This window comes from Plectrocnemia conspersa, unplaced genomic scaffold, assembly GCF_051122295.1.
Source record: "Plectrocnemia conspersa isolate PC_06_02 unplaced genomic scaffold, ASM5112229v1 ptg000006l, whole genome shotgun sequence".
Lineage (NCBI taxonomy): Eukaryota > Metazoa > Arthropoda > Insecta > Trichoptera > Polycentropodidae > Plectrocnemia > Plectrocnemia conspersa.
The window spans coordinates 24306154-24330673 of NW_028277170.1; the positions used below are offsets into that span (position 1 = coordinate 24306154).

Genomic DNA, 24520 nt, shown 5'->3' on the forward strand with positions numbered 1-24520 from the left:
ATGGTAAAATCAGTAAACCTCAAATTGTGGATCGCGTACTAATAAAATAAAAAAAAAATTGTTTAGAATCACCAAATATACACATATTTTAAAATGAATACGATACTGAGTATGATAAAACACTAGTAAAATACTTTTTCTTGTTAAAAAGACAGCAAATATCAAACTTTGTGACATATACAATTTATTTTTCATTTTTAACACTTGCCGCGGCGAAATTCGCGCGACCGTTCAACACGGAATTCCTCTTCGTCTGGCCTACAAATTAAGAAATCCTTAAAGTACTAATTAAAATAAAATTGCATGAATTATTTCATGAAAAATAAAAAAAAAAGTTTTTTTTTTTAAAAAAGTTTTTATTTTTAAAAAAGTTTTTTTTCTATAATATATTTTTTAACACTTATAATATTATATGTTTGACTAGGAGCACTTAAGGAATCAACAAAAGTAGAAAAATAAATTTGGCCGCCCAGATCGGGCAAATACCCCACAGTGCGCCGGTATTGTAAAAATTAATTTCATTATCACTTTCGTTAAAATATATTTTAGTTCATTTTTTACAATCACACTATTAATGCAATTTAGCATTATATTTATAATTATATTTTATTAATTTAGTATCGGAAGCCGTCAGTTCCCACTGCGAGGCTGCAGCTGCATTATGGTTGTCTATAGCCGATTTTCTGAGTGATTACGTTTTACAATTACATAAATTAAGAAAATTAATAAATAATAAAAATATTTAATTTTTACAATCGTTTTACAATCTGATTGATGCCACTGATTGATTGAATATGTTATTCAGCATCCTCAGGAGATAATAATTTATTTAATAATTTGGTTTTTAATCTATTCGACCGCTTTGTAATATTGTTGCAAACCTAATACGATCACATAATTTAAAGCAGCAAGTAACTGTTTTATATTAAAATAATAATGAATTTTAACACGAATTATATATTATATATTATTTTAACACATAATGTGCCGCAGTTTTGCGTGAAAAAAAACACGTACAATTGATCGAATAAAGCGCTAAATAATCGCAATTTTTAATTTGTCATATTACTAAAACTACGCTACTGATAATTATAAAAATTAATATGGACACCCAAATACAACATCAATGAGAACTTTTCGTTCGTAAATAATCAATTGTCAGCTTTTGCGAAATGCCATAAGGCATAAAATGAGACTTCAGAATATGAACATCACATGTGTGATTATTCTAAAATATGTCGGCTGTGACATGTATATAAATCGATTTAGGATAATATATAAGTATTGGTCATAATAATGACATCTGTTTAAAGAACATACTATCTAAAATATAATAAATTCCTTTTGTTGCCCTAAAATATTCAAAAATGTCAGTAAGAGTATGTTAAAGATCGAGTTTCATAAAAGTGTGCTAATCGGATTCCGGCGCTTTAAGTGTTAAGCGTTACTAAAACTCATTATTTGCGCTATGTAAAAAAGTGTACAATAAATAAATAATTATCTCTCCTGAGGTTGCTGAATTTTTTTTTGAGATCTACAGATAAATTTACATCTTTTCGAGGAAAAAGTAACTCATTGAAAAAATCTCTTACTACAATAAAAATAGTTTTTTCGCTTAATGATATCACTGCTGAGGAAATTACTTCCGCTATAATATTATAGTAAATTTTTCTACTTCCCAAAATATAGAAAATTATGACTGGATACGAAATCCCTTTGCCACAATTTATACATCGAGTTGTGAATTTTTGTACCATTAAGATCAATTGGTTACCTTGTCGACGAATCGTACTCTAAAAATAAAATTCTCTGAAATAACTCTAAAGGAATTTTGGATTTTTGTCCAAGACGAATACTTAGCTCTCTCCATAATAGCACAGATAATCTTGTTACAGTTTTTAACTTCATATTTTTGTGAGCTCGGTTTTTAGACAATATCCAATATAAATACTAAAAAATGCGAAATTTAATATCGCTGAAATCTGCAAAAGCAGACACGCTCAGGAATCACATTAAATAATTTTCACGAATTTTTTAACTGTTTAATTTGTAATAATTTTTTTTTGGAAATTTGGAAACTAATAATTTAACTCTTTGTGACGCGATTTTTGATTCGCTTAAAAATCAAATGATTGCAATAAATGACATTCACAAAATATTTATTAAATCATCTTTTAATCCTAAAAAACACTATAGACTTTTATATTGAATTATTGAATGTCAGTGTTTTGGGCTAAACGCTCATAAATTCGCGCTTTTGTACTTTTTAGCTGTGCAACAATACGTTTTTTTTTATGTTTTATGTATATAAAATATCTTTTTCAGATTTTATTAAATATAAAATAAAATATTACTAAATAGTAAATTATATAAGAAGGAGCTTAAATCCAATTGTAATAAATCACAGGATCCAAAGAATAGGAAGAGTATGTCTTTACAAATCTATTTACTAAAATTGAGTTAGTTCATCTTAGACCTTAGAAAAAAACTGATACATCATTGAAATATTACGATCAAAGAATAGGAAGTTTTTGTCTCTATAAATCCATTTCATACAATTGAATTAGTTTATTGTAAACTTTCATTCATTATTGAAACATTATAATTGATCAATATCGATTCTATTCATTTATTAAAATTAGCATGTGTTTATTTTCACTTCCATTAATATTGTACAGTTGTAAATATGAAAAATATGTTTGTTAATTTATGCATCATTTTTAAGCAAACGTTTTATTTATATATGCACATATAAATTAAAATCTGATAAAATACATATTTTAAAGCTTTCTATCGCAATTAAATGAATAAAGTAACATATTAAACTCATTCTATTTCAGAATAATAAAAACAATGATTTATACTATACTAAAAATTTGCAATTAAACGATTATTTTGAATGCATATAGCACATATTTTTAGATCTAAATTTTATAATATAATAATAATGCGCGATTATAGTTGTACAAATTATTGCAAAATTATAATTTATGCTGTAAATCAAAATATATACGTTTTTAGAAATAATTCTTAATACGGGAATAGTGATATATAATTTTTTAATTGCAAAATTACCGGAAAATTTAACGTTTGTTCCTTTTTCTAGATCGTGTATAAAAAAATTGAAATTTACACTTTATTTTACATACCAATATTAATCAGTTTAAAACGATTCGATTAACAGTACAATTATATTTCACTGTTGAAAAGAAAGTCTTTGATTCAATTACCGACGGTAGCGAATCTAAAACTAGTACTTTACTAATTGCTTAATATTTTTATTATCATTTTCAATACATCATATTAAAAATCAATACAATATTTTGATCTACGCAAAGAATTTAAAATGCCTTTTTTAAAAGTTGCTACAATTCTATAATCTATAGTTTTTTAATCTATAGTCTTAGAATTTTTATTGAATTAGATTTACAGAAATAAATTTAGTATTATTTGACGTAGGTCTCATAAGCAAACTCATATTGCATTTAATGCATTGAAATCCTTATTAACAATCATAAATCTGCAAGTTATCATAATTTGTATTATTTATATACCAGATTTTAATTTTTTTTATAAGATCTAATAATTATTTGCTCAGGTATTTCAAGATCCGAAATATGAGTATAATATTATTGACATGTGACAAACCGCATGTCTATCTTCAGCTGACTTTAACTGACAAAAATCAGCTAACATTGGCTTGTATTTTTTAAGCATGATTCGGTCTTATATTCTATTAGTTAACAACGGATAGAAACAAACCTTTTATATCTGGAACTTTTTCAGTCTTCTTACAAAAAAATAGAACCAAATCATAAACACAATTATTTTTCACTATTTGTTATATATATATACATAACAAAATAAAACACTCGACACCATTAATCGTTTTTTTTTTGCTTTCGATTAAAATTTATCTGAATATTCGCGCGTCGAAACAACTCGACTTCGTACTTCGAAGTTGCGCCGATTGAAGCGCACACGAACGTAGTTCCACCTCGGGCGAAGGAACGACACTGAGCCAGTAAAATGTTTGCCATCCGGAGGTGAACAGTAGCGCCACCGAGCGGACAACTCTGAAAGCTTCGGCAATTTGTTGCGCGCGCTCACCTTGAAAAAGGGAGAATAGCAGCGCAACAGAGGGTTAAATCCAGCGTGCGTTCTATTCAGCGGAACAACTCACTGAGATGATGTCGATTATACTGAAAGATTATATACTTCAGATCCCACTACAAAGCAAGTAAAATATTGGCTACTATAAATAAATTGCCTCCCACAGGGTAGCGTACTGGCTCCTATGCTATGTAATACTTGCATTAACCACACCGGCAGATTTCAGTATAATATTATATAAATTTGCCACAAATATAAAATGTATTCTTAAGTTGTACAGGCGGCCCTCGACTTTCGCACATAATTGGTTCCTGAAAATGTGTGCGAATGTTGAATGTTCGAAAGTAGAGGGAAGTAAAAATGTGTTTTTAAAATATTTATTTATCAAGTAAATATAAGATGTTTAAGAGGCGTTTAAGAGACATGTTTAAGTGGGGTTTGCGGGTGTTTCCTTTGAAAAGTTATCAAGAGCTAGCTGTTTTCCACTATTCTTTTTCTTTTCTTCATATAGTATTTTATAACATGCTATGTCTTTATTAATCGCCCTACGCACTTGAGATATGCGTTTTCCATTGGGATCACAATCTTCCATAATATTTAAAAAATTGTCAAGGTGCGTGAAGACTTCATTCATATTTTTCATTGTTAAAGAGTTTTCCAAAATAAACCTGTCTCATCTAAATTAAATATTTGACTAAAGGAATATTCTCCATCTTCAATAATTTTGGATAATTAGGAAATAAATTCTTTTGCAGCATCTTTATCCGCATCAGCTGATTCTCCAGTAAATTTATTATTATGAAAAGAATACCTCATTTTAAAATTGTAAAACCTACCGTTACTTGTTTGAAAACCCGTGTTAAAATCTTTTTTTTAATCTATCCTTCCAATCTTTGACAAACTAAAAGCTTTTGCTTGAATAATTGAAATACTCAGAGGGACATTTTTTTGATGTTGGTCATCGATCCATGATGACAAAGAGTTTTCCATTTCATCCATGTTTTTTTGCCGTGTTTTTTTGGAAACATATTTTTTAAAATTGTGGAAATATATCTGTAAATCCACAATTTTGAACGTATTCCTTAATCATATTTTTATTTTGCAAAATGAACATATCATAGACCTGTTTGTATCATACGAAGGTCCGATTGAAGTAATAGGTTCATCGCTATCAGGACGTCTAATAATTTCCATCTTTGTCTCGAATCGTGTGAAGTTTATGAGTCTTTACTTTATTTCTGGTCGTATTAACACTGAAGTTTTTCCGTTTCTCACTCATGTTTAAAAAAATTTTTAAAAAAAAATTAAATTTATAAAAAATGTTTTTTTTAAATGTGCGAAGTAGCGAATTGTCGAGGGCCACTTGTATTTAGATAGAAGAAGTGGTAATATTTTTTGTTATAGCGAGCTGAATACACTCTCTCTAATTGCTTATACGCTAAAAAAATAATCAAAATATACATAAAAAAAACTAACCATTTGTGTACCAAGGAGCGTTGGGCGGTTACGTCAGTATCTCTTGACTGTTCCCGCGTGCCGCATATGTTTTAAGTTATAAATATTTTTAGCTTCTGATATATATATAGCTTTTTACTTCAATTAATTTACAACGGTGTAAATAAATAATTAAAATGTAAGGGATTTTTTATTTTCCTAAGATAAAATGAAACAATATTTTTTACCTTAATTATATTATGTTTTTCTATATAAATATATATATATATATATATATATATATATATATATATATATATATATATATACAAAAAAATGATCAGTAATTCACTTTACAATCATTATATTATATAAAACATAATATTAACAAAAATCATTATTTCTTAATTGACTCACACAGGTTTTTCTTTATTCCATTGAACCCACTATATTTTATTTTTACGGATTGTACTAGAAATATTAAAAACAAATTTACCCCTCCCCACAATATTCCCCTGGCCGTATTAATTTATTATATTTAACTATTTTTTTTAATTTTAGTATTAAATATATGTAGAAATTATTTTTCTTATTAAATAATTAATAAAATAGTATAGTAAAATATTTTTAAAATTATACATAAATACCAAGACATTCATCTTCAATATTTATTGAATATCCAATCATTCTTTTATCGTTACATAATAATTGAAGTGAAAAAATATAAATACTTAACATACAGTGCCTGTCCATATTATTAGATCCAAGAAAAATTCTGATTTTTTTCATAATTGCTTTAAATCTTATATTTTTTAGACAGATCTTCTTATTTTTAATAGCATTATTGGAAAAACATAGTTTAATAGTGAGAGTTATTAAAATTTATTTTAAAATAAAAAAACTCCATAATGAAGTTAAGACCTTTTTAATTGATTCTTGAAGGTTCGAATTATGATTCAATTTATAAATTAGCTCCCTTTTAGTGGTTATTGCAATTTTAGTGTTTCATATTTTTATATTTCAGATAAGTTTAGTAAAAAAAGCCGTGATGCTCTTAGCTTTTTGAGAAGGAGCATCATCAGGAGGAAACCATTCTTCGAGTTGTGATATATGGCGTGTCTTCAATACACATCGTCTTCTCAACTATGTAAAGACCGCCTATTCCTTTCCCAAAAATTACTAACCAAATCATGATTAAAAGTTGGGTGCTAAACAATGAACACAATTCATTCTGGAATGTGTTTTGTGCCAAGCCTTCGTTAGGCAAATTTTGCTTTGAGAAGCACACCTTCAATTAAAAAAATACGTTTTAAAGAGTGATTATTTTATTACAAATGAATGTGATTACCTTTAAATAAGACATAATTAGAATTAAAGACAATTGCAAGAATTACAACGTTAATTGTAAATCTGATATTATAATACGCGGGCATTATGCTAAATAACGTCATTAAAGAGAATCACCAGACAATGAGGTCGTTCGCCAATTATCCCCTTCGGCCATAACGTAGATATTTATATAATACAAAATGCAAAGTTTACCAATGACCATTTCAAGTCCGAATTTATCCAAAGGGTGCGGCATTGAAAAAGGTATTTGTGTTTAACGAATGTTTTTGAGGTAAATTAAGCTATGCATCCCCACAGGCACTCAGACTAATGTCGGACTCGGGAAAAGGGGATGGTAATAAACCACAAAAAGGTCGAAGGTAAATAATGAAAATGAGCTTAAATTTTGATACTTACGAACAAAAACAAATTTGCTTTTCTCGTAAGGGCAAATTGTATTCAATAATATTGCGGCATCGATGTAATTTTATCGTAAAATTTGCTAATATAAATACACTATGGGAATAAAATATTTTGTTATATGATATACAAATAATTTAATAATAGAATAAATTTATTTTGGATAAATTCAGAGTATCTCTAGTCGAGTTGATTTTTTTAGCACTAGTACAATAAATTAATTTTCAATTATTAAGGCGTCTGTGAATATGGCAGAAATAACATTATATTTTTTAAGTGTTTCTGGTTAAAACTATGTGTATATAAAATCTTGGTCAAACTCAAATAAAAATTATGCTTAAAATATAATTATGGTTTAGAACAGTGCTCACCAACAATCACAAAAAAATATTAGACCTAATTTTGTAGAACAGTATTTTTATTGCTTTAAGGTGAATATTTTTTATTCAGATTTTCGCTAGAACGTTAGACATATCCTTACGTGTAATATATCATAAAAAAAATCTGGCTTGACTCATCCATCCTTTGGCAATGCTTGCCAAAAAGGGCGTTATTAGCATATTTGTAGTATGTTTGTTTTGATCATTGCATTAGCAATGTGACCCTCTTAAGGAGTTTAGCGACATCGAACGATGTGTGGATTCGTTAAATATGTAATGCGCTAAAACTTACAATATTTCACTCGACCGAGAGTTTCCGGCCAGACTTTGGACGAGCGCCAAAAGCGTTCGTTATGATTAATTTAAGCAATACACTCGCCGAGAAAGCAATCTTCGAATGCATTCTTCATCTTTCCGCGTTTGGGTATGAATCGACAAATTTATTTTAATCTGCAATTGCATAAATTAATCCAAGAGAATCTGTGTCAATTCTCCACATTTTTAACAAGTACTGATTTCTGCAGATATTTTGACACGCAAGAATAGCTGCAGCGTCCACAAAATCTTCTGGTTGTTGATATAGAAATACCTTTTTTTAATGACCGTGGTATATTTAAATAATCGAGTGAAAGAATATTGTAAACCTTGATTGGATTTCTCTGCTTTTTTATACTTGTATAGTTATTTATAATAATATTATGTTACAGAAATAGATAATATACTATTACTTATTTCTGTATTAATTATACAAAAGTTATGATTATTAACCAATGTCTAATTTAAAAGTTAAGATATGTTTATTATCAATGTTATAATTGAATAGAAAAAATATCGACTTTCAATGTCGAAAATTAAAATAAATATTTTATTTAAAAAAAAATATTAACAAATTCCATTTCTTCATATTAGCTTTTCCATGGGGAGAGGGCAAAGTTGCCCATTTAGTGGTCATTTTTTATTATTTAAATTTCATTAAAATTCATAGTATTTCATTAAATGAGCGCAAAAAAACATTTCTCAGAAGGCAAAAATTCACGTCAAAAGCAATAAAATCGTGCCGTCGCCGTCGCAGTTGCTCTTATAATAATATTACAAATTTAATTTGGAACATATAAACCAAATTTTGACCAATATGAGAGCGCAAAAAACAATTATCGCTTCTCAGAAGTCAAAAATTCACGTCAAAAGCAATAAAATCATGCCGTCGTCGTTGCAGTGGGAACGCTCGTTACCGAGCGTTCCCACTGCGACGGCGCCGACACAATTTTATTGCTTTTGACGTGAATTTTTTACTTCTGAGAAGTGATAATTGTTTTTGCGCTCTCCTATTGACCAAAATTTGGTTTTAATACACTTTAACCATCTCCTTTGTAATACTTGTAAGGTTAGCTATCATATTTTTAAAACATAGTGTAATAGTGCAGACAAACCATAGATCAATATGCGAGATGCGCCGTCTGTCTGTACTTATTCTTCCGCTTATTTTTTCCCTGAAAGTTGAATTAGCTTAGTTTTTATTTTGAACTTACCCTAATGAAAGTTTTAAAACTATATTGAGTTAATTAGAGTGGCTTGGGTTTGGGTTTGAACAGCAGATGTATGTTTCACAACTGTCAGATTGAGTTTAATAGACATTTTAAAGCAGCATATAATTTCGATTGTTCCTAACACTTAAATTATATTTTTGCTATTAAAAATATATATTTATCTACTAGTGAAAGTATCATCGCATGTAAATAAATAATAATAAGAATTTAAATTTATATATTACTACGTACCGAAAAATTAAAATCATATGATTTTATTAGTATCTGCCAGATAAATTATATTTTTACTGGAAAAAATACATAACTACCGGTGAAAATGTATTTTGATATGATTTCACTGAAATGACATATTTTTAAAAATATTTTTGGAGTAGATTTTCTCCAAGGGATATTTGGTTTAATATCTGGGACGTTATTTCAGAGTATAGGGGGGGGCAAAATTTGGCGATTCAATAATCGTTTTTTTAATATTTTATTCAATGCTATGCATTTTTCTAGGATAATTCAATAGAGAGGATGACCCCCTCTCCTTCCTTCTTTCCCAAATATCGTCTCTAACATTTTTTAATTTGAATGGGCAATATTTTTTAATTACCCTTTCGTTATTATTTTTTTCTGAAATTAAGCTTATTCATATTATTTATATTATTTATTAAAAAATACTAAAAAAGCATCTTTTAGGTTTTGCAATGGTCATAAGAATTATAACTAATATTTTTATTAGTTTCATTGGTTCAGAAAATACGCTTCATAAAATTTATTTAGGAAAAAAAATTAATAATGAAATCAATCAATTAAAACAATGAAATTCTTTGCGTTTATAATATATTTGAAATTCTTATTTCTTGTGAACTAAATTTGAATTATACATTTATTTTATTTTAACCCTTTGAGAAGTATCGCCGTACATGTACGGCGGTTGATCTTTCACTGTTTTGAGGTACCCCAGATATATTTACATACAATATAATTGTAATCTAATTGCATATATATAGCTGAATAAATATTAAATAAAAAATATTATTTTTATATGTTTTTTTAAATTTTAATTTTTGTAAATTACTTCTATACAAAATAATAGCAACAATATAATACCAAAAATATTTTATATAATGTTTATAAAAGATAATGAAAGCCTTTGTATTGATATAAAAAAAATCCACAAATAATAAATATGTAAAATAAATTATTAAAACACACTAACACAAAAGAGTACTAAAATAAATCAAAGCAATATAACTAATAGAATCACTGACTTTTTATTATTATTTACTATGAATATAATATTAAATAATAGTAAAAAAAAATTAAATCACTCCTAATTAGGGATTCCAATCCCGGGATCCCGAATCCCGAGATCCCGGGATCCCGAACGATTTTCAATACCCGATGAGTCCCGGGATTATAAAACATAATCCCGAATTTTTCGGATTGGTTGATTTATCAAGCACAATCGAATTATTATTGACAACATCGTTATATTTCGTGTACAAACTTGCGCGAGTTGCACGTGTCATCTGTGAATCTTTGAGGCTGTGAGTCTGAACGTGCTTTTTCAGCAGCAGGCTGCTTAGGAACCAAAATCAGATCAAGGCTAAATGATAAAACACTTGATGCTTTGATGTTACTTCGTGAATTTTATTCAAAATAATGTTTTCAATTAATTGTGTATGAATGTACATACCTATGTGCATACATTGTCAAAAGTTCATTTTTTCTTTTCAAATAAATATATAAGACCTTCCCTTTTTTATTTTTATTATATTATTTTCTATTTTAAGTCCAAGACTAAAATTATACGTACTTTATACATTGTACGTTATAAAAAACAGATGTAAAAATTTATTGTATTATTCATTTTAAATTATTTTTATCGATAAAATAGCATGAAAATTATCCCGGGACTGGTCCCGGGATCCCGGGATCGACTAATTGCAATACCGAAATCCCGGGATCAAAATTTTGGCCCGGGATTGGAATCCCTACTCCTAATAAATTTACTCACTACCCAAAGGGTTAAGAATTGGCAAAAAGTTGTGGTGATTCCCAAAATTTTCCTGATAAAATAGTAGTTACTAAATGATTTGTGTATGCAAAGCTTTGTTATGCTTCTTTGAAATTACGGTCCATTGCTTCTTTACTCTCATAATTGTACATATGCTTACAGATTCATAAAACGTTGAATTACTGATTTCTAATTTTATAAAACGTTATAAAATTCATTCAATGCTTTCTGAATTCTATAAGCATCGACATTTCTCGATTGCATTTGCTTGTACAATATTTCAACATGCGGTATATAACTTTATGAAACATTTCCAGTCAAAATATAAATATTTAATATTTTATTATACGTAAAAAGTTTTATTAGTGGGGCTTTAAAAACTGTAATTTATCAAATCGTTTCATAAAGTTTTCTTTGCTTTAATAATGAATTAACATATTGCCAATCTCTGCAGAGATTTTAAAAAAATGCTGCTATTTCCAATAGATCATCGAAAAATAATCTCGCAGATTTAGTAGATTCAGAACCATGTCTCATAATATATTTAATTAGTATGGATAACAATGAACATAATGTGCATTTTTAACACTAAAACGACTGGACCAGTCAAAATGACTGGTCTTTAAAATTTGTACTATATTTTTTTCTGCTGTATTTTCATATGTTATGATTTTAATATTAGAAATAGGTTTATAAATATGTTTTACTCAAAATGGCTGATACGTTGTGTCGCTAAAAAATATGTTTAATATAAATTAGTAAAATATATTTCATTGCAAATGGAAAAAATGGGAAAAAAATAATAAAAATCAAAAATATATTAATTATATATTTTTAAAGACATACCATGATTTGCAAGAATAGATATTATATAAAAGCTGTAGTAAATAGCACATTTTTATTGATGACTTAGAGTCGTATGCATGTGAGGCATACGAAGCAATAAACTTTCATATTTATCGAGTAAAAAATTGCGAGCAAATTTTTTTGAGCAAAATTATGTTCAAGAATATCTTACGATTTATTCGTTTTGATAAAAAATGATAGAAGTAAAATTCAAATAAAACTTCAAAAGAATTTTGATCTTTTATCTGCTTATATTTGTAAAACCACTGTCAGTCCACACAGATTCACCGCCATTTCTAATTTCGCAATCATATGTTTTCAAATCATTCGTTGTTGAAAGATCTAATATATTTTTTGGTAATAACTCGTTACTGTTTAATGAATTATAATATCAGAAATAGATTGACATGATTTTATAAATAATAAATACATATTATTTAATTGATTTAAGTTTTTCCAACAGTTTCGAAAATAATTTCCGTTGGTAGTTGCATTTATGCTGCTAAAATTTTTTTAAATTATAGTCGTTATATAGTCTCTCTGTTCAGATTTGGCTGTGTGGTACAATTTTGTAACTCTTGGGCTAAGCTAGACAAACAACGAGAGCCATGTTAAAAACCGAACAATTCCAGCACTTTTGTTTACCAGACTTGTTAGACGACTTTTTGAGGGATATTTTTAAGTCTTCTGTAAAGAGATAATGTATGCGTCCATCTGTATGAATAATAATTCCATATAAATAAAAAATAAGTATATTTAAACCGAATTTTAGTCAATCACTTCTCAGAAGGCTGAGGATGTTTTTATGTTTTGTTCTAACTTTGTTTCAAGATCATTGGACAACCCATCGGTGCTTTCGCAGCTCCAAGTGTGGGCTCCGGAAGGTATAGCTTTCGGTTGCGTCCACTGTTCTTGCCTGTAAAGTCTAAAACTAGAGCACTTGTCAACTCTTCTCTGGCAAAGGCTGTTCGTCTGTTCTATAGGTTTTTGGTTCAATTCGTGTGGGATAATACATTAAAATAGAACACATTTTAGTCATATACGTAATGTGTTGCATTTTTTGCACGTTGATTATGCCACATAATCAAATGCTCGTGAGAAAGTATGATGCTTGTTTTCATGTATATGTTTATTTATTATTATATGCACACAACACTGTTCTTAGATGATTCAGTATATGCTTATCGACTTATCTAGGCGACGTTGTGTAAGCTATCATTAAACGTAATATATCCGCTAATGAGAGAGCCTAACCCAACGACATGTGGCTGAAACAGACGGCGCCTATTAAAATGTTACACTTGACTTACTCAAACAGGCATATATCAAAAGAAACTCACACCTTACAAACAGAGCCAAAGGGACAAACCCGTCCGACCCTCTCGCGTTTGGCAGGTCTCTTGTTGTGGGGCTGGAGAAACAGAAAAAATAAATAGGACATACATATGTATCCATCGTTTTTTTAAAGATGAATAAAGTATTTTGTACCATAATAGAAAACAGATTTTATTGTGAAATAATTAAAAGTACAGCTATAATTGGAATATGGTGAAATTTAATTGATACGTTCCTTTTTCATTCATTCAATAAAACGTTTCTTTACATCAATCAGTGGACTTTTGTATATGTTCTTTCTGTGTATTGTTAGTACGCTTAATTAATTAGTAAGTTGCTAAACGAAGGTTTCTTCCGTTGAAAAAAATAATCAATGCCGTATTTGTCGTTCATTTCTTTGAATAATATTTTTTATTGTGAAGCAATAAATTTTAATAAAACTACAAACAAATATATTTATGGAGTGCTAAAAGTTTAGTATTTATGTATATTTTTAGACACAGATTAACTTCTTTTGTAATAGTGTTATTTACATTTTTATTATTTTTTTCTAATCAATTCATTTGTGAAAAACAATTAAACTCCTTTTTTAATTTTTTTCTTTCAACGTGAATAAAATGTTATAAAACATAATCCAAAATCCATGACGGTATTTAAGGGATGGGATGCTCTTAAATTTGGCCAGATCATGAATTTTAATGAAAGCAAAATATTAATAAATAAAAAAACGATCACTGACTGCCCAATTTCCCCCCCCCCCCCGCCTTCCCGGAAATATTTTAAAAAATATATCATTTGAGTGAAATCATATCGGAATACGTTTACACATAGATATATATTTTTATCAGTAAAAATATATTTTATCTGTCAGCTGCTAGTAAAATTATTAGCCATATACTTCTACTAGCGAAATTATAATTTAACTGATTTAAAATGTCTATGAAGCTCAATTTGACAGTTGCAGTTCAAACCCAAACCTATCCTAATGAAAGTTCTAAAACTATAAATATCAAAAATAGAAACTAACCCAACTCATCTTTTAGTTTGAAAATAAGCTGAAGAAGTACAGACAGTTGCATCTCGCATTTAGCTCTATAGTTAGTCTGCACTTCTTACACTGTGTTTTAAAAATATGATAATTACTATTGACTTCTAATATAAAAGAGCTGTTCAAAGTATATTCAAACCGAATTTTGGTCAATAGGAGGGCGCAAAAATAATTATCACTTCTCAGAAGTCAAAAATTCACGTCAAAAGCAATAAAATCGTGGGAACGCTCGGTAACGAGCGTTCCCACTGCAACGGCGACGGCACGATTTTATTGCTTTTGGCGTGGATTTTTGACTTCTGAGAAGTGATAATTGTTTTTTGCGCTCTCCTATTCGTCAAAATTAGGTTTAGATGTTCCTTATTCAATTCTTACTTATAAGAAGTCATTATATTATGATAAAAAGTTCAAAAATAAACGCTAGATAAGCGAGCGTTTCTACTACGACTACGAAAGCACGATTTTATTGCTTTTGATGTGGATTTTTGACTTCTGAGAAGTTTTTTGCACTCTTATATTGGTTTTGATGTATATTTTAGGAATCATATTATGCTATATTAATGCTTAAACTTTTATTAGATCAAGTCAAAAATACAAACTAAGCCAACTTATCTCTTAGTGCGAAATAAGCGGAAGAATAAATACAGACACTGCATCTCACATATTGCTTGACAGTTTGTTTGCATATCGATATTACATTATTTTAAAAATATGATACCGATATTAATATGGATTGGACCGATCAAAGTATATTTAATCTGTATTTTGGTTAATAGAAAAGCAAAAAAACAAGTATTACTTCTCAGAAAGCAAAAATTCATGTCAAAAGCAATAAAACCGTGTCGGCGCTCGATAACAAGCGTTCCCGCAGCGATGGCGACGGCGCGATTTTATTGCTTTTGGCGTGGATTTTTCACTTCTGCGCTCTCCTGTTGGTCAAAATTTGGTTTATATGTTCCTCATTTAATATGTAATTATGTTATATTTTTATTTAAATAAAATTGCGACTTTGCTAATATTTAGCACTAATGCTTAGTGAAGCATATTTCGTGAAGCGTGTAGGTAAATATATGTCTGAATATAGGTAAAAATGTACAAATAATAGAAAGCAATACTTTTTGTTTTCACTTCGCCAGCCATCCCTACTATAAAGTATATAAAGACGTAGTCATTTATCTGTTGCATGACATATCTAACGTTTGCTTTGCATTACACTTTGCGCATATGTAAAATACACAAATATCAAACATGTTAAATTATATATTTTTAATTTGCGCTGAAATATCGGCCAGTGCGATTTTATACATAGATAGGGTGGGCCGATATTTGGACTAAACGGGATAATATTCTTCTTCTTTGACATCTTACCTCAATGACACAAAATACACTTTTGCTTTTAAGCAATATTTGCATCGTCATTTTGCATGGAGGTAACGTTTTCAACCGGTATTTTCTTTTGTAATACCGGTAGTACCAAAGAAAATTTTTGTGCAAATACCAGTGTTGGTAATATTCATTTAGTATATAAAACATCAACGCAAGCTAAGCATTCGGTTATTTTTACTAATGATTTTACAGTATACATTAACTTAAATTAGATCTGAGTCAAAATTCATATTATTGATATTTATATTCGAAGCACTATCTGCATTTTTCTGATAAATTAATAAATATTTGATAAATTATTAATTATTTTAATGAGCACTTAAGACGGCGCACAATGAATGCGAAGCAATAAGAGCACCACATACGGTCGTTCCATTATTTAAATTTTAAATCTAATCCAAAAGTAGTTTTCCGACCCTTGGTCTATATTATTATATAATCGTAGTATGTTACTGCTACAAAGTAAGTCGAATTCGACAGGTGACATATTAATATATAGCATATTGTACACCATTTTAAATTTGCCAAGATTCATCAGTTCGCAAATATGGAAACTGCAATGGACGTATGCTGTGAATTATCTTGACACTGGTTGACTCGAGTCTACAGACTATTAATCATTGGCTGCCGGTTGCCACTTTTGAGTGTGGCAACTAATGAAGTTGGAGAGCCAAAGTCGACGTTCATCAATCAATCGCCGTCGCAGGGGCGGCTCGTGGGTTAATTGAATCGATAAGCCGATTTTTATGGATCATCACGCCCTTTCAGCGCATTAGTATTCAGACGGGATCTATCTTCAAAGTGATAAAAAATACACTTGCGTAATTTTAAAAGTTTACGATTCGAGCTTTTGCAACATGATATTGATATTGATAATAAATATAGTTTTTTCAATTATTTGCATATTAATTAGTGGTAAACCTTGAGTATAATAACTACCTAATTAACATTAAAAATAATTAATCGTTGCTCAATGTGTATTTTAATGCCATTAACATCTTAATAAACCATTACAACAGAGCAATATCTTATTGCTATCTCTTCGCAATTATTACAATTTAAATTTCCCAAGAAAACGTTTTAAATCATGTTTTCACATACATTGTAAAGAAGTAGAGATTCTATTTGGAAATATAACTTTCTTTGTAGCCGGCAAAGGCGCTTCACATAAAAAATTCAATCCAATTCGTCAGCGTTGAAAGTTACAAATAACACCTACGAAAGCGGCGAAATTCGCGTCGTTTTCGACCCCTGCAATTGAATATTAGATGACCCTAGATGGAAAGTTGCGAATATCGTCCCAGGCGAGGATCCTTTTAATTATAAACACGACGTAAGCAATGACTATAGTTTATTACCCCAACACGCCTGTTGTCCTGCGGTCTTCATTAATACTTATGCCTTCGGCGGGCCTTAGTTTGCACCTAAATAATGTAATTTGCGCACATAGCGGCATAAAGGGCAAAGCGGACCCCGAGAGTCAAATTCTAGTTATAAAGTCTTCGCAGATGACGAAAGGAAACCTTTTCGGTATATTCTTGCTTAGGGTCAATAGCAACATCATTCATACTTATGCATAAGAAAATAACCATACATATGAATATTCCGGACAAGCTTTTGCGGATTCTACGATTCTAAAAATTAAATATTTTTATCATTTAGGGAGCGGCTAAAGCCGAATGCAGCGCGGATGGGTTGGCTAGTTTTGCGCAGTGAATTGCTTATCGGGATTTATATTGGTCGCATCTTTACAGTCGCGCGTCATTTTTGAATCTGTGATAATAATAGAACAGAAGATCTTAAAAAATATCTTACACCAGCTATAAAAAAATCGTGTAGTTTGAACTTGAATTGGATGACAGTGAGAGAAATCTCTGTTTAAAAGGAAAATAAAAATAATTCATTGACTTATATCCTTTTTATTTCTCGCACAGTCCTTACAAACATATTTCAGTTAAAAATATAACTATAAAACAAAAGTTGTTGAGATTAACTCCCTTGCAATGCAATATGCATTCTCAACGCTCGCGTGAGTGAGAGGTAAGATAGGGTGACCAGATTCCGGATATACGAATACGGGACGCGCATTCCCATAAAGCATGCATTAGGGCGCCATGTCAACTTCACATCTCGCATCTCTTTCTAGCATTCACTTGTCTCTTTCTAGCGTCTTGGAGGCGCCTCGCTGCCACTCGCGCCGACTTTTACTGTAGAACTATTGTATTGATTTGCTCTCATTTCGGTATATCTTGTAATTGTCCAGCATCATCCAATCTATGACTAATTGATCCCGCGATCGCAGCGGCGTATAAAGCGATGCTTGTGATTATTTGTGGAACTGATTTAGGCGCCGGCGTGAAACGTCATCGTGACGTCACTGTGGCGCTCTAACGCGTGTGTTTTGGGAATTCGCATACGGGACATTATAGTGTATAATAAAACGGTACATTTCAGAAATCAAATACATTTTATTGAAACTTTTACATTTTTAATAAAAAAAATACACAATTGCCGTTATAATAATTTTACAATCCAAAAATAGTTTTTTTCATTACATGCTTTTATTACCCACATTGTTTTAGAACAGAATATTGATTCAATGGGGTCATTTTTACTTATTCCTAAATAACATAGACAATACTTAAATACGGAACATTTAACTGCCCCGGCGACCTTAATCTAAACAGTGAGATAAAATGTCACTAGAGAACCAGCAAAATAAAATCAACAAAAAATCGAAAAGCTGCCCGACGCAGCAGCAAGCGAAAAAAAACTTCAAATTTCAGAACAAGAAGAAGAAACCTCCATATCAGAATCAGAGGTAGAGAAACCTGAAGAAAGATAAAAATAAACGAGCCAATCAGTCCGCGCGTTCACACTAACCCCGACAACGGCAGAAGCTCTGAATCCGGCCCAACATTGACAACATGGAAACAGAGGATTGTAGCCTAGTCAAAGGAAAGAAATGACCAGCACCTGAAAAGATTGAGTTCAAAAGCTCTGAGGAAGCCACATCCGTAGAGATACCAACCAAGGGCAGTAAGGTCGGCAATCCCCTACGCCGGTGCAACCAATGGTGCAACCACAGGATCGATCATTGCGCAAAGGGAGGCAATTACGTCGCAGATTGGATCGATCGCTGGGCTTGCACTGGCACCACCGAAGCCTGAGCGCGCAGAGTCCTAAGTGTGTGGTCTTGGAAGCCTAGACATAGGAAAATTGGATGAGGTACTCCTCTACTGTTCCAACCGATGAAGGCCTTCAACAAATAATAAATGGCAGCCCCAGCTTCAACAGCAAAGCAGCTTAGATTAACGTTCTTAAATGCTAATAACCCCAAAAACAAAAAATTCGACCTAGAAATATTTGCGAAGCACCACGCACTGAACATAGTGCTTGTGAACGAAACCGACCCCCGGGTCGGTTATGTCCTACACATCTCCCTGTTTAAGAACTTTCAAGGATAATACGCCATGGAAATTTCCACGAACTGTCCTCGGACCACCTCCTTTTCTTGCTGCTGCTGCACCTTTTAAACGGCACAGCGCAATCCCCTACCACACTACGCACGGACCGGGACAGACTCTACAAATCTTTCGAGAGCACAATCTCAGCGCCAGTCGGATTGCGTAATACCAACAGTCTCGGTTTTGCCGTGGTTCGCTTCACGAGAGAAATAATAGAATCTTTAGAGACAAATTTGAAGCCGATCGACACAACCGCAGAACCGCTAACTCCCCTCGAGATCAGATAATTTTTCCGAAAGAAAAACAGTTTCGGAAGACAGCGGAAGCGTCTGGACAAATCCTCGTATCAACGGGAACTCAACCGAATCGACAGAGAGACAAAGGCAAAAAACTAGCTCAACTCAAGAATGAACATCGATGTCCATTCTCGCTTTCCGCTAGTCTCCTGGTTCATACCGATGAAATTGCGACCCTATCGCCGAAAAAACATTCCAATCGGAAGCTTGTCAAGAGCCCTCGGACCAAAGGAGCCTCGATACCGCCCTTCAAAAGTCCATACGGCACATCAGCTGTCACACCTGAAGATAAAGTGGAGCCTTTAGCGGACGTATTGAAAGACAGATTCAATCCAACAGACAGTAATACAGATACCGATTAGATTGCCAAACTGACAACCGACACGCGAAAAGTCATACTAGCACTCGTAATGGACGAGCTGGACCAAAATAAAACCACCGAATTGAAAGCTTACATAGCGCGAATAAAAGTCAAGAAAGCCTCGGGGCCTGATTTTTTCCTTTCCCGTGCTGCACAGTCGCGGAGTCTGGATTCAACGAGCAGATCTTTTCTACGACGGAGAAGAGTAGTCGGACGTTTTGGTGTCTCCTGTTTTTCATTTGCGAATACGGATTTACGAACACTCGCTCCTCCATCCAGATCTGTGAAAAAGTTTTAGTTTTAGTATGGCATTAATGATATATATAACAAGGACGCCGTTGTTCGGAAGGAACTTCAGCGCCCTCTCCAGTACCTGATCGGGCCCTGAGGCTTTGATGATTTTTGTTCGCGCTATGTATGCTCTCAATTCGGTGGTGTTCTATTGCTTCAGCTCGTCCATTGCAGGTGCTTGTAGGGCTTTTCGCGTATCAGTAGTCAATTTGGCAATCTTTTCGTTATCTGTATAACTGTTTGTTGGCTTGAATATGTCTTTCAATCTGTCCGCTAAAGCCTCCACTTTTTCTTCAAGCGTGACAGATGATATGCCATCTGAACTTTTGCTGAGTGGTATCGAGGTCCATTTGGTCCGAAGGGTCTTGGCAAGCATCGGATTGGAATTTTTTTTCGTCGATAAAATCACAATTTCATCGGTATGAACAAAGAGACTAGCAAAAAGCGGGAATGAATAACGATGTTCATTCCTGAGTTCAGCTAGTATTTTGCCTTCGGCTCTCTGTCGAGTCGGTTTAGTTCCCGTTTATCCGAGGAGTTGTCCAGTCTCTTCCAGTGCCTTCCGAAACGGTTTTTTTTTCGGAAAAATTGTCTGAACTCGAAGGGAGTTGGCGGTTCTGCGGTTGGGTCGATCGGCTTCGAATTTGTTTCTAAAAAATATATTATCTTCCTCGTGAAGCGATCCACGGCAAAATCGAGATTATCGGTATTTCGAAATCCGGCTGGGACTGAGATTGTTTTCTCGAAAGATTTGTAGAGTTGCCCCGGTCCGTGCGTAGTCTCGTAGTTGATTTCGCTGGGCCGTCCAAAAGGTACAGCAGCTGCAAGAAAAGGTTGTGGCCCGAGGATAGTTCGTGGAGATTTTCCATGGCGTATTGTCCCTGAAAGTTCTTGCGCAGGGCGATGTGTAGGACATAACCGGCCCGGAGGTGGGTTTTGCTCACAAGCACTTTGTCCAGTGCATGACGTTTCGCAAATATTCCCATTTCGAATTTTTTGTTTTGGAGGTCATTAGCATTCCAGAACGCGAGTCTAAGCTGCTTTGCTGTGGAAGCTGGGATCGCCATTTATTCTCTGCTGAAGGCCTTCATCGGTTGAAACAGTAGAAGAAGTACCTCAGTCAATTTTCTATGTCTAGGCATCCGAGACCAGACACTTAGGACTCGACGCGCTCCAGCTTTGGTGGTGCCGGTGCAAGCCCTGCGATCGATCCATTCTGCACCGGAATTGCCTCTCTTTGCGCAGCGGTCGATCCTGTGGTTGCACCATCGCTTGCTCCGGCGTAAGAGATTGACGCTATTTCCGCCCTTGGTTGATATCTTTACTGATGTGGCTTCCCCAGAATTTTTGAAAAGAAGCTTTTCAGGTGCTGGTCGATTCTTCTCTTTGACTAGGCTAAAGTCATCTGTTTTCATGTGGTCAATGTTTGCTGATGAGGCTGGGTCGAGTTCGGAGTTGGTGTGGTCGGGTGAACTGCGTGGCTCGTTTCTTTTTCTCTTCCTCTGACTCTGATGTGGAAGCTTCTTCTTTGTCTGTTTGAAGGTTTGATATTAATATTAAGTGTTTTCTTTTTTCGCTTGCTGTCGCGTCGGGGCAGTTGTTGTAGCGTTGTGACAGTTGCCGTGAGATGTTGCAGCAGAAAGTCGAAGCGCGAGTGTCTTTGTCGTCAGAGTGATTGTGTCGAGTGGTAGAGTCAACGTTGATGTAGTTTTGTGAGCGTCGTTCATATGTTGTAAGTTTGTCTGAAATGAAAAAGTAGGGTTAGTCCGGTCTTTCAATCTTCATGTCGAAGATTAATGAAAATTTAAATTTTAACGATTTAAAACAAAATTATTGTTACCTGATGGTTGCTTTCTTTGCGGCTTGATGGCATATGAGACTCCGAAAGTCATCTAGTGACTTTATTTCTGATAAGTTCAACGGAGTCCTAGTCCTGATGTTGCAGTAGAAAGTCGAAGCGCGAGTGTCTTTGTTGTCAGAGTGATTGTGTCGATGGCAGAGTCACGTAGATGTAGTTTTGTGAGCTTCGTACATGTCGTAAGTTTGTCTGAAATAAAAAAATAGAGTTAGTCAATGTCAAAGATTAAGTTAAATTTAAACTTAAAAGATTAAAAAAATTGTAGTCACCTGATGGTTGGATCCAGCGCGATTATGCGATGAAAATTCAATCAATTCTCGATCGTAAGTGCTGTCTCCGTTGACTAAATCGGCCGATCTTCGTTTGCGTCGCTTGATTCTTCTAGAAGCAATCAGTCTTGGTTCTCGAGCACGTTTCCTTGAAGTGTTCGCCGAGGCATGTTGGTCCCAGCGCGATTATGTGATGAAAATTCAATCAGTTCTCGGTCGTAAGTGATGTCTCCGTTGACGAAATCTTCATGTAAACGGCGAGTGGATGAAATCGGCCGATCTTCGTTTGCGTCGCTTGATTCTTCTAGAAGCTATCAGGCTGGTTCTCGAGCACGTTTCCTTGAAGTGGTCGCCGAGGCAGGAGGCGAGAAGAGAAGTCCGAGCTCGAAGGTGGCAGCGATGTAGAAGGCAGCGAAGATGCGTCCCAGGACACTCGGCTCTACTGCTCCCCGAGAGGTGCTGTAGAGCCGAGTGTGCCGATTGCGGTTTTAGCGCCTCTTTATATTCGCAGTCGGATGCGTCAAACGTGTTCCTACTCCGCGCGTTGGAGGGGGTAGCGGTAATGCGGCGTCATTATCCAATTGTTAGTGCGTCCGTGAACATGGAAGAAATCAGAATTAATTTTTATAAATAATTATATCAGCTTTATATTATATTTTGCAACACTTCTATTGCCTCTAAAGGAACTTATACTTGAAATACATTAGTATGATGATCTCAAACTACTACTTAAGTTCAGATAGCGCCCGCAAACGTGGCAGAAATCATAAAATATTTTTTTAAATAAATCTATTAGTATTACATCACTTTTTGTTAACACTCGATTAGTTCTTATACGCAATTGCATTTATTCACAATTATTATATTGTTTTTTGCTAGACACTAAAATCATCTTTGGTACGCAATTGCATTTACGATGATAGTACGTCCGTAAACGTGGCAGAAATAAGAATTAATTTTTATAAATAATTCTACCAGCTTTATATTACATTTTGTAGCACTTCTATCAGCTCTAAAGGAACTTATACTTGAAATACGATGATCTCAAACTTCAATCCCTAATTCTGTAAACTTTATTTGTATATCGTTTGTGTAATTTGATAGTTCAATAAGAGTTATTAATTTATTAATTTCACATTACTATAACAATACTATAAGGATAACGATATTACATTTTAAACTTGGCTCGACGAAACCTTTGATGTCCAATAAAAAGGAGCGGCTTTGACTTCAATCCGCAGATCTGATCCAACTTTGCCACTTTAAATCACCGAGAGTTCATTTTTTGAGTCAACACAAAACTTATCTATGTATATCATAAACTATAACTTAAAAATAAACGCAGCATATTTTTTGATAGACAGAAAAATTGATTAAGTTTGTACATATTATACACTTCATTATTCAGTCGGCAGGGTTTGTTATATTGTGTATTGTGCAGGGTTGCACAAAAGCTATTGCACATTAATGCAAGAACACGACCAAAGTATTTTTTTGCTTCGGCGAGGCGTCGTTGGGTTTAACCTAAACAGACGGGGTTATATCAAATATTTAGACATTATGTGTGTGCCTAAGGTATACAATTCATGCAAAATCAATTAATATCCAAGCACACGTAAGGGATATTGGAATTTTAAATAAGCAAACATTGTCAGTGTCTAGTGTCTTATAGCAAAATTTTAATAAATACCAAAATCATCCTCAATACGAACTTGCATTTTATAACAATTATTAGTGCGTCCGTGAACATGGCAGAAATAAGAATATATTTTTTTAAATAATTCTATCAACATTACATATTTTTTTTATAAATACCTTAATGAGCTCTTATACGCATTTGCGTTTATTTACAATAATTATATTATTTCTGCACCACACCTAAATCATCTTTACTACGCAACTGCATTTACAGTTGATGGTACGTCCGTGAATATGACAGAAATTATAATATATTTTTATAAATAATTCTATCAGCTTTATATTATATTTTGTAACACTTCTAACAGCTCTATAGTAACTTATACTTGAAATATTACATTAGTACGATGATCTTAAACTACTACTTAAGTTCAGATTGCGTCTGTGAACATGACAGAAATCAGAATATATTTTTTTTTTTAATTTTATTAGAATTA

The 24520-nt window shown here is 32.6% G+C and overlaps 2 protein-coding genes across 4 annotated transcripts in view; both read right to left on the reverse strand.

The window, feature by feature from the left end:
- LOC148234585 (discoidin domain-containing receptor 2-like) overlaps positions 1 to 4018 on the reverse strand; it is a 374653-nt gene extending 370635 nt beyond the window's left edge. For both annotated transcript variants that reach the window (XM_088187968.1, XM_088187967.1), the window contains exon 1: positions 3763 to 4018. The gene's annotated coding sequence lies outside the window, so the exon portion shown is untranslated. The remainder of the gene's footprint in view (positions 1 to 3762) is intronic.
- A 14307-nt stretch (positions 4019 to 18325) lies between these two features.
- Positions 18326 to 22863, reverse strand: LOC148234587 (uncharacterized). Of its 2 annotated transcripts, XM_088188330.1 has the most exons (4): positions 22386 to 22863; positions 22099 to 22305; positions 20341 to 22000; positions 18326 to 20248 (listed from the first exon to the last, which is right to left on the reverse strand). In XM_088188330.1, exons 2-3 carry the CDS (start codon positions 22148 to 22150, stop codon positions 21678 to 21680), a joined length of 375 nt encoding a protein of 124 aa, XP_088044456.1. In that variant the 5' UTR covers positions 22151 to 22305; positions 22386 to 22863; the 3' UTR covers positions 18326 to 20248; positions 20341 to 21677. The 2 variants fall into 2 exon arrangements, with proteins under 2 accessions (XP_088044456.1, XP_088044457.1); XM_088188331.1 differs by lacking the exon at positions 18326 to 20248 and having other exon boundaries at positions 21740 to 22000.
- Between the last annotated feature and the right edge of the window lie 1657 nt (positions 22864 to 24520).

Coding starts and splice junctions, on each gene's coding strand:
- LOC148234587 (XM_088188330.1), bottom strand. CDS start 22,150: ATGACTTTCGGAGTCTCATATGCCATCAAGCCGCAAAGAAAGCAACCA. Junction 22,001..22,098: donor GCAAAGAAAGCAACCATCAG/GTAACAATAATT, acceptor TTTTCATTTCAG/ACAAACTTACAACATATGAA.